At 44.5% G+C, this 18,864-nt stretch overlaps 1 protein-coding gene across 2 annotated transcripts in view; it reads left to right on the top strand.

Annotated features, from left to right (window-relative positions):
- Positions 1–2,919: 2,919 nt before the first annotated feature.
- The window catches only part of OVA1 (methionyl-tRNA synthetase / methionine-tRNA ligase / MetRS (cpMetRS)), a 79,887-nt gene continuing 63,942 nt past the window's right edge, over positions 2,920–18,864 (top strand). For both annotated transcript variants that reach the window (XM_086522280.1, XM_086522279.1), the window contains exons 1-7: positions 2,920–3,328; positions 3,671–3,814; positions 3,972–4,121; positions 5,045–5,212; positions 5,286–5,410; positions 5,610–5,703; positions 5,799–5,897. In XM_086522280.1, the coding sequence (XP_086378406.1) occupies positions 2,933–3,328; positions 3,671–3,814; positions 3,972–4,121; positions 5,045–5,212; positions 5,286–5,410; positions 5,610–5,703; positions 5,799–5,897 (1,176 nt within the window). In that variant the 5' untranslated portion in view covers positions 2,920–2,932. The remainder of the gene's footprint in view (positions 3,329–3,670; positions 3,815–3,971; positions 4,122–5,044; positions 5,213–5,285; positions 5,411–5,609; positions 5,704–5,798; positions 5,898–18,864) is intronic.

Raw genomic sequence — 18,864 nt, 5'->3', positions numbered from 1 at the left:
TCGCTCTTTCTCCCCACGGACGCGACATTAGGTTGGACTGCTTTCAACGGTATCGTACCTCAGAATGGAGGTAGGCATGTAATGTGCATAGTAATCCCTCGAACAAGGAGCTGCTGTGAAGAGATGCTGCGCAAGAAGCACAATAAAGAAGTTCTTCTTCAAAGCACTCTACACAAGCATGAGCATTCTCACACTGCGCACAACACAAAACGATGGCTACATTTACAAGCCATAACACTTTATCTCTACTCAAAACTATGGCTACATTTACGTAATTGTATATATATTTGTGTCTACATATATATTTGTTTATACATGTATATAGGCACTAAGTACGAGAGCATAGCACCCGAAGGTTAGACGCTTCCTCTTGGGTATAGTCCTTTTTTAATCGTGGTGTTGCGGTCATTGATCCACTCATGCATGTATTACCGCGAAGTACCTTTGGTTTTACCACGATTGAGACTATGATGATATCTAAAGAGGTGCCAACTGACCTTTGGCACTACTAGCCCCTACTTAGGTCTACTAGTATGTATATGTATCTACGTGCTTATGTGCATATATACTTGTGTACGTATGTATAGATGAGTGAGTAGGGGGGGAAAGCTAAATCTCATATTGCTCTTTGTAATGTAGATGTCAGACGGGAGACCACCTGGTTCGGAGTAGCCATCTGGCTCTTCTTTTGGTTGGTTTACATCCCAGGTGGGCTACCACCCGGGGTGGACATCGCCTTCAGTGGACCCAAGTCTTGAGGCGGTGAGAACAAGCAAAGAAATAAAGATTATTTGTGGCTAGTTAATCCTAAACCACGAGCGTTATAGGTTTATTTTTGTTAATTGCAGGCATGGCCATCCTACACCTACTCTACTCAAGTTCCTGCACCGATTGTAGATCCAAACCTACAATGGGCTATCTCTTTACGAGACTAGTACCTCCGTTCAATGGAGGGATTGTTTGGCTGCTACACTCCGCAAAGCAGCTTGCGACCTAAGGTCTTCAAACGCACGTGCCTCTGGAGACAATGAGGAGGAGCAGGAGGATTAGATAGAAAAAATATTTGTCCAAACTTTCATAAAGTCCCAATGCAGCACAATGTATATACAACTATTTTCATTTTATTTGTAACTTTTTTAAGTAGTTGATCTTCTGCACATTAAATTGTCAAGGTACAATAAATTCAATTTCAATAAATTTTTAATGTATATTCTTTCAAAAAACAATTGATGTTTCATTGTTTTATGCAGGTAAAAAATAAAGGTGCTCATTTGGGCCACCCAATTTTGGGTGGCCCAAATGAGCACCTTTATTTTTGAATAGGCGTTTAGCGGTAATTAACGCGGTAATATCAATGGCAAGTAACGCGATAATAGCTGCGGGTATATTCTCGCAAATTACCGCGATTATTGCTTGTAAACCACTATCGCGTTTTTAGCCGCGGTTATTGCCGCGTACACAATATTTTCTCTTTCTATTTTCCTATGTTTTTCCACGGCAATGCTAGCGGTTATGGATTAGTCCTCTTATAGTGCTAGAGGCAAGAGCTGGCAATGTTTACATGGCACCCGAGTGGGTGATGGCACACCAACCCTATCTATTCCAAAGAGCATTCAAAGGAATTTAAATGTTTTTAAAGCAATTACCTCAAAATTGTGAATATATATATATATATATATATATATATATATATATATAGAGAGAGAGAGAGAGAGAGAGAGAGTATGAGGGAGAGAAAAATTGTATCGTGAAAGAGAGAAGCTCATCGGTGAGCATTAAGCAACACGTAGGTAGAGAGTCAGAAGAGAATACTTTTGCTAGGTGGAAGAGGCCGTCCTAGGCAGGTGGCTTACCTCTTTCGGCATAGCTTGAGTGGCGGACATCGACAAGATGCACGCCGTTGACATCGCCTCTTTGGGCACCTACACGTGGCCTAACGCTGCAAATGGCAAGTGCATCACTTCCCTTCTCAAACTCATGCAGTGTTATCTTTGTGTAGAGCAAGGGATTCTCTCTAAATGTGATATGTTGAAATGTACTTGTACGAGGATATGCCCAACAAAGCAATCAATTTTGTTGAATGTGCTCCATGTGCTCTTTGGTTGATGTATGTGTGTGTGTGTTTTCGTGCGTTTTTTGTCTCTGTATGTCTCAAGCTACCAGTTGTTGCTAAAGGCGGTAGAGTGGACTACTATTGCAAATAGAGAAATATTAAACATGCCAAAGTTAAGCATTGTGATGGATACGTTGATCATTAACGAAGTCAAAGGTTCAAAGATAGAGAAAGGTAGAGACGAATATGATTTAAACAAATGTTCATGATATGTAGATTTCTTTAGAGGCGGTGTGAGTCCCATCACCCCCCTATATTTCGTTGCTATTTTGTTTTTCAAAATGGGCAGCGCCTACCATAAATTTGTATAATACTCTCGACATAGACAATGTAGCTTCCATGCACATACTGCACAGTGTTAGGATTTGAAGGGCAACCTATTCTTTCAAAAGATGGGTTGTAGAAAAATGCACCCTTTCCTGTAGAAGGGTCTATTTTCAGTTTGCCCTTCCAATGAGAAAATTTCGCATAATTTACAAAGCAAGATACTATATTCTGTCAATTAGTATAACGAGTATACATATAGATATTGTAAATGAGCATTAATATATATAAAATGTTTTTTAATTAGCCCTTCCATTGACATGTACTCTATTTTTTTCACTCTTCTCTATAGAAGGATAATTTTTGAACAAGCTCTTCCATTGATAGACTCAAAAAAACTTTGGCCTTCATAGGACCTGCAAAATGCCTTAAGAAGGGAAGATGGGCGTCAAATCCTATGACGGTGACGTGACATGCACTTATACAATGACAATTTCTGCATAATTTGTAAGTATATAATAATCATTGTTTAAATTTGGCAGGCCTCGTGATTTTATGGTGTTGTTGAGAGTTCCATCGAAGCTGATTCGGGAGTTCAAGACTATGAGGACCAGCTCTTTTCATCTGCTCAAACCCCCATATTCACCCTCTGTGTCGTCTTATCGTTCCCGCACTTACTGCTCCGCACTCGTGAGTTACAACGGATCGCCTGCAGCAGTTCGTTTTTGTAAAAGAGCGCGGTTTACGAAGAGATCAGAAGCAAACTATGTGAACTCAGCCTTTTGCACCGTAGCACAGAGCTCAAATGAAGCAGACATTGTGAGGTCACTGGCAGATAAAGCTTCTAACAAACCCTTTATAATCACTACCCCCCTCTACTATGTCAATGCTTCCCCTCACATGGGTAGCGCTTACCCCACCATTGCTGCTGATGCCCTCAGCAGATTTCAGGTACGCCAATGTCACATACTACAATACTTTTGACTATTATCGCCAAGAATTTTGATGATAGGGGTGACTGTATCATGGGAGAGACTCAGCACTCTGCGTTTTGTCCTTTTTGTAATAGAGAATTAATGCAGATAAGGAATTCCAAACCTTATGCCTCTAGAGTACCAACAGTTGTACTTGACTTCATGTTCACCTTGGGTAGCAAGACTATGCTTAGGTCATAGCATAATGTTGGGTCATAGTTCAGAGTGAATCTTGATTGGTGTTACAGATTATTTGAAGGTTCTGTTTACTTTGTTTAAACTCCAAGATGTCAGTATTATGTTTTTGGCTGGCCTGCAGAGACTGCAAGGAGAGAAAGTAATCTTTATCACAGGAACTGATGAACATGGAGAGAAGATTGCTCTTGCAGCAGCTGTCAATGGCCGTGCACCCAAGGAACACTGTGACATAATTTCAGAGGACTATCAATCTTTGTGGAAAGATGTAGAGAGCTTAACCTGTTAGTTCCAGCTTGATTCTGATTTGTTTTCAAGTTTACCTTCTGTTATTTCAATCATTCTTCTTTTGTGAAATCCATGAGTTTCTATTTTAAGCTCTCTGATGTGACATTCTGCTTCTTCTGTTTTTTTCTTGAATGCAGCTGGATATTAGCTATGATAAGTTTATACGTACGACAAACAGCCGCCATGAAAAGATTGTTGATGAGTTTTACAGGAGAGTTTATGACAAGGGTGACATTTACAGAGCTGATTATGAGGGTCTATACTGCATCAACTGTGAAGAATTCAAGGTTGGTGATATTCTTATGTTATGTATTTTTTCTTTCTTTGAGTTGGAGAATAGGCATGTGACGTGAAAGACGAGCAAAGCAGACTACAGGGTTGTGGTGTTTTTTGTTAGTATAATGCATAGTTTTTTGCTCACGTGCCTGATTGGCCAACCATGCTTCCGGACGCGTACGAGCATGATTGACGTATGATTGCCTTTTCCATACATGGGGCAACGAATTTAATAATCCGGCAAAATTTAATTGTCTATGATGTTTAAACTTTAAACTTTAAAGTTTTAATGTATTCTGTGGTTTTGTGTTGCTCTAATGCTCTCTAGTGTTTCAAAGTTTAAACTTGCATTCTGTGGTTTTTGTGCTGCACTCTAGTGTCTTTTAGGGTGCCGTATGGTATTCCACGTATGGAATCTTCAGGGGGTTTGAAGTGGGCTTGTGGCGGGCTTCCATACCCGCCCGCGTATGCCGCATGGTTGATGTTAGAAAAAACTATGATATAATGCATGCATTTATGTGTGTGTTTCGGTGTACATTTAGGCATGCATACATCATTAGCTGTAAAAAACCCAAAGTCTGGTGACACTCCATTATTTGTGTCTTGTTGGTGCTTTAGCTACAAAAGGGCAATGCCAGCAGCACAGGCCGGGGGGCCAACACGGCATACTTGACCAAGAATTAACTGTAAATTAACAGAGGTTCTCTTGGCTTATTTTCATGTTTAGAATTCTTTATCTAGTTTGTAGTCTGGGCTTGATATTTATCATATATTTGGCCTAAACGCCCGTGCAAAAGTGCACCATGACTGTAGACAATGACATATTCCCACAGAATGTACATACACAAACACATTGAGCACTCATTGCAAACCCAATTAATATAACAAATGAAAAATATGTGATAAGAAATTGTTCTCTTTTCTGTTATGCTAGGAGGAGAAAGACTTACTGGAACATAAATGCTGCCCAATTCATCGCAAGCCTTGTGATTTTCGGAAAGAAGACAACTTCTTTTTTGCTCTGTCCAATTACCAGAAGGAGCTTGATGGTCTACTGTCTTCAGACTCGAAGTTTGTGCAGCCCAATTTTCGGTTAAATGAGGTAGCTTTTCTTTTTCGATGAGGGTGTGGGTATCGTCTTTCCCATGTAGTTATAAGAGATTGCGTTCTAGCAGGTTGTTGGATGGGTCAAGGATGGCCTGCGTGACTTCTCCATATCTCGAGCGGCAGTTGAATGGGGTATTCCTGTGCCCATGGACGTGAAGCAAACCATCTATGTCTGGTTTGATGCTCTTTTAGGGTAGGTGTGATGTAACCGGCAAATGACATTACACTTTTGTGTCTTACTTGTTTTTTGGTTCACTACTCAAATATGTATGCCAGTTCCATGTCCGGCAAGCGACAAGCTAAGAGTGGCTTGAACTGCTAAGATAAGTAGGAGATTTAATGTGAAATCTGTGCTCTGTTTGTCTACATCTTAGCAGCTTTTTGCATTTCAGATATGTTTCAGCTTTGCTACCTGAGGATTTAGAACCAACCCTAGAGAATGCACTCAATGCCGGTTGGCCAGCGTCTGTACACATCATAGGAAAGGTTATATCTGTTGACGAAGGCTTTGTAGAAGCAGAAAATTTGTGCTAAGATTCTAATCCTGTATAGAGATTTATTTGTTGAAACCTTTGTTTCAGGACATTTTAAGGTTTCATGCAGTTTATTGGCCTGCAATGCTGATGTCTGCAGGCTTTCCGCTTCCCAAAACTGTTTTTGGGCATGGATTTTTAACCAAGGCAAGCTCCTTTCGATTTTCCGTACTCCAAAATTCTGGTGTTGTTACAATTCTATCAAAACACTTTTCTGACAGTCATTTTACCTTTTCTGGGTGTTCATCTGTGCATCAGTTTTCATAGTTTTGACTTCATTTGCTACGATAAAGAATTAGGTGCTCTCTTTCTCTCTCTTTGTGCATATTAGACTTTGTGAATAGTAGGTGTCACAAACTGCTATAAAGAGCAGAGCCAACCTTCAGATCACGGTTGAGGGGCCTAAACCCTAAGAAGAACAAGTAACAGAAGAACAAGTCCTACCATATGGAGACCCCGTCCGATGGGGCCCCGACTTAAAGTAAAGCAGGACCCACACACACACACACCAAGAATTACGCAAAAGCTGATGACGTGGCAGCTGTACGGATGCTCCGAATTTTCCGCTGACATGATTACGTGGCACTGTTCGGATATCCGTGTTTTGCGCTGACTGGTGACGTGGCAGTTGTACGGATTTCCGTGATTTACGCTGGCAGCTTTTGGGCATTGCTTGTGGACCAGATGCTTTTGAGTTTGAAGGCTTTTCATGTAAACTGCTTTTGGGCCTAGGGCCTTTAAATATGAGGCCATGGTTCATTCTCTGGCATGCTTCGTGGAGAAGGTGCAGAGTCTGGAGTACCGGCTTGTACTGTGTTGATGCAATATAAAGAAATACCAAAAGGGGCGCCAAGGTTTGGGGCCAATACTCTCTGGGGTGGAATTCCGCCACTCCATGTCGCATGTCGTCTCTCTTTCTCTCTCTCAGTTTAGTTGTTATTGAAGTGCTAAAAGTCTGTTCAGTTTGTTCTTTTCTATTGGTACGTGGTGCCTGTCTTGTGACAGTGGTATCAGAGTTTCAGGCGTATGCTTTTCTGAAAGCATACCGGTCCTACCAAAGAGCAGTCAGAGAGATGGCACTTTCCAAGTCTATTAGAATTTTATTTGAAGTATCTTCGAGCCCCGACCCCGGACTTATTAGCCACTCCCACCGTTCATATATCACACATCGGGCGCGCTCCCATCTTCACTGCTCATGTCTTACAGGGCATAAGCCAAAAAGATCACTTACAAGAGAAGGATCCAAGATTTGTTTCGAGCTGCTTTTTTTTTCTCAGAGGCAGTGCCATGCAGATGTTGATGTCTATAGCTACCAAGCCGCACACTCCAAGGACTTGGCAAGCTTTCAAGAAAATTTTTGCCCAAAGTTATATTGTTTTTGACATCTTCCTTCGAAGTGCAACTTCTGGTAGAGTGGGAATGCTTTCCATGGAAACCCTAGAAGATTTATAACTTGAAATTTCTCGACATCTCTCAGGAGGTGTCTCTTTTCAAGCTAAAGACCTTGGAGGTCCGATGTGACTGCTATATTTTGGGACTACCATCACTGCCACAGGAACGCTGTCTGGCCAAGAGCTTATGGACCATGGTGCGGTCAGCTACGACCTTATGGAAGGAACGTAACCCTAATTTTTGGTGTAGGTTTCGGGATGGAAAGTCAGTCGACTTTTCGAGCTTGACTAATGTCGAGATTGCTTTTTAAGTTAGAGTTCTGTTTTAACTTGTTTGGTGATCCTGTTTGAAATTTGTTTGAAATGGATGGTATCTGTTTTGGTGCCGGTTTGAATTTGTTTGACTTTGGTTTTCAATGATTGGTGATTTTACTCTTGGGTGGAGAAGTGAGAAATACTGTTTTGGTATTGTTTGAACCTTGGAACGACGCATGCCGATGTCTGGGGAGTGTTTGTAATAGGCTTGGACACTCCAAGTCGAGAATCCACCGCGACACCACAATAAATCACTTCAAAACAGTTCACAGTTCACAATTGATTCGACACTGGCCCGACGGAGTTCCGTGCCTAGAGATGTTGGCCCCAAAGATTGGCGCCCCTTTCGGTATTTCTTTTTGTATTAATCTGTTGCAAAAGTACAAGTGAGTGGGAGGCTCTCACTCTTAGACTCTGCGTCCAGATGCTCTGAGAAGTAGGAAGCCTGTCCACTTATTTAAAGGGTTTACAAGGATGCCAAAAGCAGAGCCCCAAAAGCTGAGAATTAAAAGCCCGTCTCTCTCTTGAGAGAAATAAAGCAAAACCTCTCTCTCTCTCTCTCATATTGTGTAGCCAAAATAAAGCAAAGCCACACAAAAAGCTACCAGTTTTCTGTACGTAAAATTTGCAACCCCAGCAGTACGGAATCCCGTGTTATGTGCCGCAATTTGCGGGCTTGTTCGTACGGTGCCTGCCACATCAACATTACAATGGGTGGGGGTTCTTGCAAGAGAGGATGTGTGTGTGTACTGGGCAGCCAGTAGCCACGTCACCAGTTTGTGACATACCCCCCTCTTGAAAGCATTGTAATTGCCCTCGATTACGCCTGCAAAACAGACAGAAGCCATAAACTGTCTTAGAGACTGACTGTTAGTACCAACGCACGAGAAACACACATCTAGCACATGTATCAATCAGCAATCACATCACACGACATCACAGAACATCACAGGACATCACATGACAAATCACATTCAACATTTATATGGATCTCAGACCATGATTTATCGGCAATGCAATTAGCAATCGCATCTAGATCTACTTAGGACCTCATAAATGCCCGATTGACTAATCCCTATTGTAACCATGTCTATCGAGATCATTTAGACCAAAATGCTGCAATCATTTCGTCTATCAGTTCCTGCACTCAAACAAGTCAAGAACAAATCAGTTTCATATTATCCGGAATTCCATTTCATAAAGTCATACAACAGAATACTGTCAGCTCTCACTATCCTTGAAGCTCAAAGAGACATCAGTGACTCTAGTATTAAAAAATCGAGGCATCTGTTGACAAAGGAGCGGAGTAACTCCCCTCTTGTGCATACCCATTGCACCAGATATCCGGCCAAGTTGAATTCGGGGTTCCATTTGGAATAGACTATGCTAAACCAAAAGCTTCAAGGTAAAGTTTCACAATGTGAGGAGTATCTGCTAGGTCCTCCTTCTCCATCCACTTCGCATCCAATGTAGGATAGTTCTTGAATTTAACCAAGAACCGCCTTCTCCCTTTACCCTTAATCTTTCTATCCTTATGTGCCAATATCTGTTCTAGAACAAGGATCTCCTCGTTTTCTTCCACTTCGGGTTGCTCATCAAGCTCCCTATCTTTGGGCACATCGCCTTTAAAGGCTTCAAGAGACACATAAAATGCATTGTGAATCCTCCAAGTGTCGGGCAGTTCCAGTTGGAAGGAGACATCATGATTTTCTCGGAGATCTGGAAAGGTCCGTAGTATCGCATACTAAGCTTTGGAAAAAGCCTCTCCTTCCCCTTTTTCTTTCTCAGGCATGCCTCCTCAAAACCTAAGAGCACCCAATCATTCTCCTTCAATTTCAACTCGCGACGATGGTGTCTACTGCCCTTTTCTGTCTTTCTTGAGATTTTTGCAAAGCCTTGCGGACCTTGGCAAAAGCCGTGTCCAAGTCGCGCGTGTACTCATCGGCTTCAAAAATCTTATCTTTCGTGCTTAGGAAGGGTAGAACCTTCGTAGCACCTTTAATAATCTCAAATGGCGCCTTCCCCATCGAAGAGTGTATCGTGTTGTTGTAGGCAAGTTCCACCAAAGGTAGATACTTTTCCCATTGAGTCTTTTGATCCGAGATGTAAGACTTCAATAAATCTAAAACCATTGAATTGGCAATCTCAGATTGCTCGTCAGTCTGCGGGTGAAAAGATGACAAGAACTGCAACCGCGTGCCAATGTTCTCCCAAATAGCCTTCCAAAACAAACTCGTGAATCTGGGGTCCCTATCGAAGACAATCGTCTCGGGCATGCCATGTAATCTGAAGATCTGGGCCACATCCAATCTTGCTAAGTGATCCGGCTTGAGTGTTTTCTTCATTGGAATGAAATGAGCCTGCTTGCTAAATCTGTCAATAACAGTCCAGATTCCATTGTGATTACTCTGTGTTCTCGGGAGATCAAAAATGAAATCCATTGCAATACTTTCCTAGGGGCGGGTGGGTATGGGCAAAGGCTGTAACAATCCCTGTGCTTTATGCTTGTCAAACTTGACCTTCTGGCATACCAAGCAACTGCGCACAAACTTGTCCACATCCTTTTTGAGTCTCGGCCAAAAGAACTATCTCTCTACCCCTTTCAAGGTGGTAGCAATGCCGCAGTGACCCGTAAAAGGTGGACAGTGGCATTCGGTCATAGCCTTTTCCCTCAATGGCTGTGTAACGCACAACATGGTTTTCCTCATCAAGTAGCCATCCCAAATGGAATATCCCGCTACTGTCTCGCCATCCCGTATCTGTGTGAAAATGTCTGCAAAATCTGTATCTGTGGCATACGATCGACCATATCCTCGAAGCTCCTATGATGTATCGCAGAAATAGCCAGAATCAACGGCTTTTGAGACAAAGCATCTACCACCAAATTCTTCTGTCCCTGCACATAGACAATCTGGAAGTGTAACTGTGACAAGATGTTCGCCCACCGCTTTTGGTTTTCTGATAGTTGCTTTTGTGACAAGAAGTAGCATAAACTCTGATGGTCTGTGAAGACAGTAAAATCCGCTCTGAGTAGGTAATGTCGCCACTGAGCAAGAGCATGGATAACCGCCAAAAGCTCTTTCTTATAAATCTGTGCTGTCCATTCCGGCCTTGAGAACAATCGGCTCTGGTAGGCAATGACATGGCCTTCTTGCATTAAGATCGCACCCAGACTACGACCACAAGCATCACAATATACTTCAAATGACTTCTGCAAGTCCGACAAAGTCAAAACTGGTCCTGTAGTCAATTTCTCTTTCAAAGTGTGAAAGGCAGTCACCTCTGTGGGTCCCCACGAGAAAGGGACTCCTTTCTGTGTCAAGATATGCAAAGGGGAAGCAACCTCTGCAAACTTTCTAATGAACTGCCTGTGGTACGAACACAATCCCAAGAAGCTTCTAACTTCATGGACATTCTTCAAATCGGGCCAATCACGGATAGTCTCTATCTTGGCCAGGTCCATCTGCACTCCCACTGCTGAGACAATGTGTCCCAAAAAGTGTATTTCTGGTAAGAAAAATTCACTTTTCTTTGCACTAATCACCAACTTGTGATCTCGTAATGCCTGAAAGACCTGAAGCGGATGTTCTGTATGTTCTGCCTCATCCTTGGAGAAAACAATGATGTCGTCAAAGAAAGTGCCAACAAATAGTCTGTACTCTCGAAAAATCCTGTCCATCATCCGGTTAAATGTCGCAGGAGCAATGGTTAGGCCAAAAGGCATCACCAAAAAACTCAAATAACCCAAAAGTTGTCCGAAAGGCTGTCTTGTAGACATCTCCCGGCACGATTCGGATATGATGATATCCGCTTTTCAAGTCGATCCTGCTAAAGCACGAGGATCCCTGTAATCGGTCAAGTATATCATTGATTCTAGGAATTGAAAATCTGTTCTCGATGGTGATTTTTTTTAGAGCTCTATTATCGATGCACATTCTCCAAGATCCGTCTTTCTTCAAAACCAACAACACAAGAGAGTAGGACGGTGAAGTACTAGGCCGGACAAGACCCTTTTCCAAGAGGTCTTTCACTTGGTTCATAATTTCTTCATATTGGGCTCTGCACACACGGTAAGGCGGCCGGTTCAGTGGTGCGCTTCTAGGTATCAGATCAATGGTATGATCCTCAGGACGAGCGGGTGGTAACTTACCTGGCAGGCCCTTTGAGAAGCAATCAGCATGAGAGTGGAGATAATCTTGGCGTTCTTTATCAAGTTCAGACATATTTATCCTATTCTCATCATTCATCTCTCTCAAAAAGATCGAGTAAACAAACAGACTGGATTTCATTAATTTTGAAATGGCCGACGCCGATACAATAGGGGCAGACTCGCCCTTAAGTTTTACATCGAGTACAATGGTTCTGCCCCTCTGTAGTCAAAGGCGCTTTTCTTGCCCGATAATCGACCACGGTGTTGTTCTTGTGGTACCAGGGAATTCTGTCACGAGTGTGTGGCAACTTTACTTGTTGATTTCTTTTTGGGGAAATTTTATTGGACTTGTTTTAAAGCACCCCTCTGGAAATGCCAATGCCCGAGTTGCATGGTGTGAGGCGGACAATGAGAGTCTAGGCCGGACGGTCAGTGAGCATTGAAGTTGGGCAAATGGACTAAGGTTAGCCACGGTGGGGCTACGCGTGTAAATCACCTGATAGCTGGCAGACATTGCATTTTCCGATGTGGTTCCAGTGGTGATTGATGGTCAGACGACCAGTGTGAGTGCCGTGGAAGCATCTCCTAAAATTTAGGGAACTGCTATTTTTGACCTGAAAACGTGTTCGTGTCATTACCTCCGGTATGACAAGGGGAACATTTTATTACTTTGCCGTGAAGTCAACTGGGCAACCGGTCGGGAGATTTTTAGGCGGCAACCCCGAAGCGGGAAATGGCTTGTAAATGCGCCAAGTGGCACATTTTTGTGCACTTTCCTCATGCAAGAAGAAGTGGCGCTGAATTTATACCTGGGAGGCTCATTTGCAAGCTCTCTGTCACAGGTTAAGAGCTATGGAGTGCTTCCGTTCCCTCTTATGTACAGTGCGGTGCTAGGAGTGATGCCCTGCACGCTATGCACTTCTCTCTCTCCCCCCTATGAGTAGTTATGTTATGCCCCTCAAGTGGGCTTCTCATTTGACCAATGTACAGTTGTGTGGGTTCATGCGCGATTGCCGAGGCAAGAGCCTCTTGCTTAGGTACTGGATTAGCTAGTGGCTAATCCCCCGCAAGTACAGGTGAGTTCGGAGAGGATTCACGTGCGAAATCACGTCCGATTCAAAGGGCAAGTAGCCCTAAAGGTGCGGGAGCTCGAGGACTTGCTATGGATGCGACCGGCATGCGAAACGGAGCCCGAAACAGGGAATTACAGCCTGCTGTGTATTTTTGCAGGTTTAGGGTTTCGGCCCTAAACATACCCTAATTCCCCCAGGAGGTTCGGGGACGCGAGGGGACCGTTGTAGAGGTGATTTGGCGCATTTTCGGGGCAGAAAACGGAGAATTCAGCGTGCTGCAGATTCTCGCCAGGTCTTGCGAAGTGTCGGGAAAGTCGTCTATTTGGTGGGGATACTGACTGTGAAGCGTCCTAGTGCAGTTATGCTATCGAAATCGGGCCAAAACAAATGGAATTCAGCCCTGATTGTGCGGGGCAGCTTGTAGGAAATCACAGCTTTTATTCCCTCCGTTAAAGAATAAAGAAATACCGAAAGGGGCTCCAACCTTTGGGGCCTACTGGTGTCGCTGTCTGCTTGGGAGCATTTTAGCTTCTGGCCGTGCTTTTGTTTTGAAGTGTAATCCCATTCCCAGTTACAGGTTCCTTTTAAGTCATTGCTTTGTGTCGTAAAGTCAAGTGTTAAAGAATCGGGTGAAAGCTAACGTCTACCGGCCTACGGGCCGGTTTCATGGTTCCGTTGTCGAGACAAGATCACTTTTTCCTCACGAAGTGAGCCTTGGTTGGTTTGCGGCGAAGATACAAAGCACAGGAACTTGGAATTACACTATGGCTGACAGGACAGACGATGCTAGAGAAGAGGGTTCCTCTTCCCGTGGTAGACAGGCTATTCCTTTACAGCATGAAGTTGGCGAGAGTTCACGACCGCCACTGTCTACACCTTTTGTTCGTGTGAATGCACATCGAGAACAGGTTCAAGGATTCATGACTGGGCACTTTGAAGAGGATGCATTCAGGACACAGTTAGTTGCTGCTGTGAATGTCTTCACTCAGTTGGTGCAGAATCCCAGGTTTATGGATTATCTGCAAGCACCATAAAAGTCAAGAGCAGGCAAGAGAATGCCCTTAGCGTACAGAGCCCGTTGAGGCTCAAGCCCAGGTCCCCCATGCGATTGAGCAGGATAGGGAGCATTCACATGTTGTGGAGTCACGTCAGGCTCCTAGACAAGTCCCTCCTGTCCATGAACAGGTGGCGAGGATCCCTACTACACAGGTTTTTCCAGTTCAACCGGCCACCTTTCAGGGTCAAAATGCTGCATTGAATGGACAGGGAACCAGTCTCCAGGCAATGCGTCAAGTTTTTCCACTACCCACGGTACATCCTGGGTATTTCGGGGGTGGATCCGTGTTCCAAAGTATGGCTGGTTATGCGCCTGGAAACCAGCAGTACATGCTTGGAACAATGTTTGGGGGTATGCATGGCATAATGCCAAACCTCATGTATGGTAACATTGGCATGCAGCAAGGCTTTCAGAGCAATCAGGGCCAGTTTGGGGTGCCACAGGTCAATTTTGGCATGGTTGGTTTTTCTGGACAGTAGCCAGATATGGCACCTTTGATGCAGAATCTCAATGACCAAGGGGCACAGATGGTCCCTACTACAGTGCCCATGCTGCAGACGCTTCCCTATGACAATTTGGGGCCAATAGAGAAGCCAAAACCGTACAAAGAAGGTGGTGCAGCTGTGAAGTTCGGCACCTTTAGTGGCTTCGAGGATAAAGCGAAGGCTCTCACTTTCCTCCAACAGTTTGATACAGCTTATGCAGGAGGGAGTTTTACGGAGGCCTCTAAAGTAAGGAAAGTTGCCACTTTCGTAAAGGACAATGCGCTCACATGGTGGACGACATTGTTAATGCAAGGACAGGCACGCGCCACTTGGGTTTACTTCAAGCAAATGAATTTGAAGCCGACGTCATGACAGATTGGCACCAGCTTACTTCGGCTACATGCAAGAGCTTGCTGGAGTACAATAGGAGGTTCTGTAAAGCGTTACTCTCAGTGACCTCCTACAGATTTGTGCCATTGACAGAGCAGATAGAGAAGTACTGTTGTGGGTTGCCTAAAGGGCTTCGCGATTACTGTACCAAGAACAGAGTGGCTACCCTCACTCAGCTTATGGAAGTTGCTAACACTGGTCTTGCCTTGTTGAAAGGAGAAGACAATGGGTTTCCGAGCGAGCAACGAGAAAGGAGGGCAGCAAAAGAAAAATTCAGCAAAGCAGCCCTTTACGAGAGCGGCTCCTGAAGCGTCCCAAGGGCCAGCTAGGTTCAATAAAGGCAAAGGTTCAGTCGAGACTTCTAGAGCGCAGGCAAGGAAGCGGAAAAGAAAGCCTTTTATGCGTAAGACGCCCGAGGAAAAGAAGGTCTTGATGGTTGAAAACAAGTGCTTTATGTGCGAGCAGACTGGTCATTTTGCAACCAACTGTCCACAAAAGAAAAGGCCAGCTGACTCAGATGACAAAGAGGACAGGAAAGGAAAGAAGCCTATGCCCTCGGCAGGTTTAGTGCCAGACATGTTGGGCGACAGGCCTAGTACAGATGCCAGTGAGTTATGCAGAGCGTGGGGTAAAGTTAGAGACCAGATGGCACTTATCTTCTTTGATCTAGGTGCCAAAGCGAACTTTATCACGCCAGAATTAGCTATGAAGCTGGGCATCAAAGCTGAAGAGATGGGTATACCGCAGAGGTAGGATTGGCATGTCCTGGCCACTCAGAGTGCGTTACTCCCATCATTGGAAAGCTGCGTCTGCATATTCAGTCGTATGTGGACACAGAAGAGTTCTACATCATGCCACTGGAAGGATGCGATGTCTTGTTGGGGATCCCGTGGATGTTCCGAGTGCATGGAGTCTTGGATGCCTACACAAGAAGATCACTGTACAGCATAGGGGCAAAACTCACATCTTGGATGTAAAGCTAAAAGGAGAGTTAGTCCCTATTGTATCTGCTTTTGCTATCACTTCTGTAATAAAGAATCATCTTTCTGCGTACTTGGTTTTTGCACGTGATGTTTCAAATAGTTGCTAGTCAAATTTATCTGTGTTAGATGAAGACATGTTAGCATTTTTGCAGAAGTTTAATGGCTGTTTTTTTGATTCATCACTGTCTCAACTACCGCCGGAGAGGCCCGAGGATCATGCGATTGATTTGGTGCCAGGTTGTAGCCCACCAAATAGGCCACCGTATAGGGTTAGTGAGGCGCAACGGAAAGAGATTATGAGCCAAGTGGAGGAGCTCTTAGAGAAAGGGTTGATTCAGCCTAGCTCGTCACCCTATTGCTCTCCAGTTCTCTTAGTACAGAAAAAGGATGGCTCGTGGCGCATGTGTATTGACTACCGTGCGTTGAATAAGAATACCATCAAGAACTGGTTTCCTATTCCAAGGATTGATGATATTCTTGACCGCCTTGAGGGTGCGGGGATTTTCAACAGGATCGACCTTAAAAATGGGTACCATCAGATTCGAATTAGGCCTGAGGATGTGCACAAGACTGCGTTTAGAACGACATTTGGTCTCTATGAGTTCTTAGTGATGCCATTTGGTCTTACGAATGCTCTTGCTACGTTCAATCAGAGTTACCCGGAACGCGGAACGGGAACGGCGACGGGCCTCCCTGCGGAACGGGGGAACGGGAATGGGCCCGGAACGGGAACGGCGCGGAACGGCAGGCTAAAAAAACACCCAAATATTATTATTTTTAGCGTTATGTGTTTGAATACAAGTAGTATTAGAGTCCTTTGACTCTAATACCCACAAAAAACACGATTCGAAGACCATTTAACCTTATTATGACTTGATTGGGATGTGAGGCGCCCAGAGCACATAGCCAGATGAACAACATAGCGAGATGAACAACAATGAGCAAACACAATGCCCATAGTACATACACAATGCTCTCAAATAATTGCAAGAGTAGTAGTCAGAGATAACACTTTTGAATTAATTATGGCTAACATAGTAACAAGCCTCAAGGGCCGCCAGCGGCCAAGGTGCTACAAAAAAACCAAAGGGGGGCAAAGTTCAAACCAGACTTCAGTGACCACAATACCAAAAGACTGAAGGTGACAAATACCATAAAGATGCTAGTAGCTACAAATGGCAAAGAGGGCAAGGCTCAAGCAGCCATACAAAAAGGTGGATAAATGGCAAAGACTCAAGACTCAAGAGCCACTAGCCTGAGAGGCCTCCCAATCCGTAGTAGCCGGCTGTAAATCATGCACATCCTCCCATTCCTCATCATCGAGGTCTAGGTCCGGCTCGATCTCAGCCACAGATGAAGTACCTGGTGTTGGTGGATGTGCATCTCCACCCGCCTGAGAAGCCTCTTGCTCCATCTCCCACTGTGTAAAAGGATCTGTCTGTTTGTCTGTACTCTTGCAAAGCATTTTCAAATTTGCGCTGACGAAGACAAGATCATTAGCCTTCTCCACTCCAAGACGATTCCTCTTCTTGGAAGCAATGTGGCTAAAGGTACTCCACAATTGCTCCAAGCATGAGGTACTAACTGACTGGCTGAGAATACGGATCGCCAATCTCTGAAGCTCAGGGCCATCATAGCCATAGTCCTCCCACCAAAGCACTGAACCTATTTTCCTGCGATCAATCTGAGCATCTGGACTGCCAAATGACCCTCGCATCTCTCTGTACTGTCTTAGCTGATCTCTGACAATGCGTCGCCCATCTCTGTCTAGAACCATCTTGTTTAAGATCTCTGTAAATTGGTTCATGACTTCCCTATCTGTCTCTTGCCCTGCACCTTGGAACTCTGGATCCACCATGTACGCTGCCCCGTGTAAAGGAGAGGCATATGAATTCCACCTCGAGCTGCAAAGCGCATGGATCTCCTCATATCGCTCTGCGTTCGGCTCAAGCTGTGCAAGCTGCTCAATCATGCGGTCCATTGCCTCATAAATCTTGCCAATGCAAGGATCCATGCCATCCAGAACTCGAAGCAATGCAAGGATCCATGCCATCCAGAACTCGAAGCAAATGAACCACCGGTTTTACCTGTGCATCTAGACTCTTGAGCTCCTTCCAGAACTCAAGATCCTCTGCCTTATCCTTGCACAAAATCCCTGTAACTGTCTTTGCATAGGGGGAGGTGGTGAACTCATCACTGATGAAGACCTGTCGGACCGCATTTTGACATTCAGACAGCCTGCGTACAAGAAGAAAGTTGAATGCGAAGCGGGTATCTGAATACTTTAGAAGCACTTTGCCGCCCGACCTCTTGAGGTACTCACTCCGAACCAAGTTGTGATTGTTGATGAAAGTAACCATCTTCACTGCATCAGCAATGACTGGAGCAATCCAGTCTAGCTTGCCGATGTCTTTCAGAAGGTTGTTCAAGCAGTGTGCCATGCAAAAGCACACTGTCACATGCGGATAGTGGCCCTCTATGATAGCTGCTGCTGCCCTGTTTGATGCCTCCCCATCTGTGACAAAGGCCACCACGTGTTGCTCACCGATGGTTTCTATGGCTGCTTTCCACTCTGCAGAGAGGACATCGGCGGACTTGCCACTCTCAGTGGCATCATGAGAGTGCACAAAGTACATCTCTCCACTGGAGTATGCGACGAGACCATGGATAGATCTCTTCCTTGTATCGCTCCACCCGTCAGCAATGAGGGAAACGCCATGTTTTGCCCAAAGACGCTGAATGTTGAGGGTTGCTTGCTCCACGATAGCCTTCTCTCGATCGAGCAAGGTGGTTCGGAGAGCCTCTGAAGATGGCGGCACATAGCCGGTGCCATACTCTCCTATCTGTTACACCATGACTTTCCAATACTCCGACCTATTTCGATCAAACATAGAAGAGGTTAGTATCAAAAAAGTGGAAACGACGATAACGGAAGAAATGAGAGAGAAGATTGATGAATCATAAAACAATGTACATACCTCGCTGCGACAAATGGGATATGGTCGTGATAGAAGAATCGGGCCACGGCCGCATCCACCTCTTCTTTCTTCTTTGGGTCCCAAGAGGTGGTAAGGGTCTTTTGGCGACGAATTGGACCTTTTGAAGATGCACCAACACCTACACCGGGTAGAGAGGAAGAAGGGAAAATGAGGGTCTTTGGATCAATACCTTTGCATGCCGGCTTGGCTTTATGGTTGAATTGCCGATCCTTTTCCTCGAGCTCCTTCCTCTTCTCGATGGTTACGTTGGCACAAAATTTCACCTCATGTC

This window comes from Adiantum capillus-veneris, chromosome 10, assembly GCF_014529385.1.
Source record: "Adiantum capillus-veneris isolate H3 chromosome 10, ASM1452938v2, whole genome shotgun sequence".
NCBI classification, from domain to species: Eukaryota; Viridiplantae; Streptophyta; class Polypodiopsida; order Polypodiales; family Pteridaceae; genus Adiantum; species Adiantum capillus-veneris.
The sequence above is the reverse complement of the archived record's forward strand: the minus strand, read 5'-3'. Positions and strand labels throughout refer to the sequence as shown.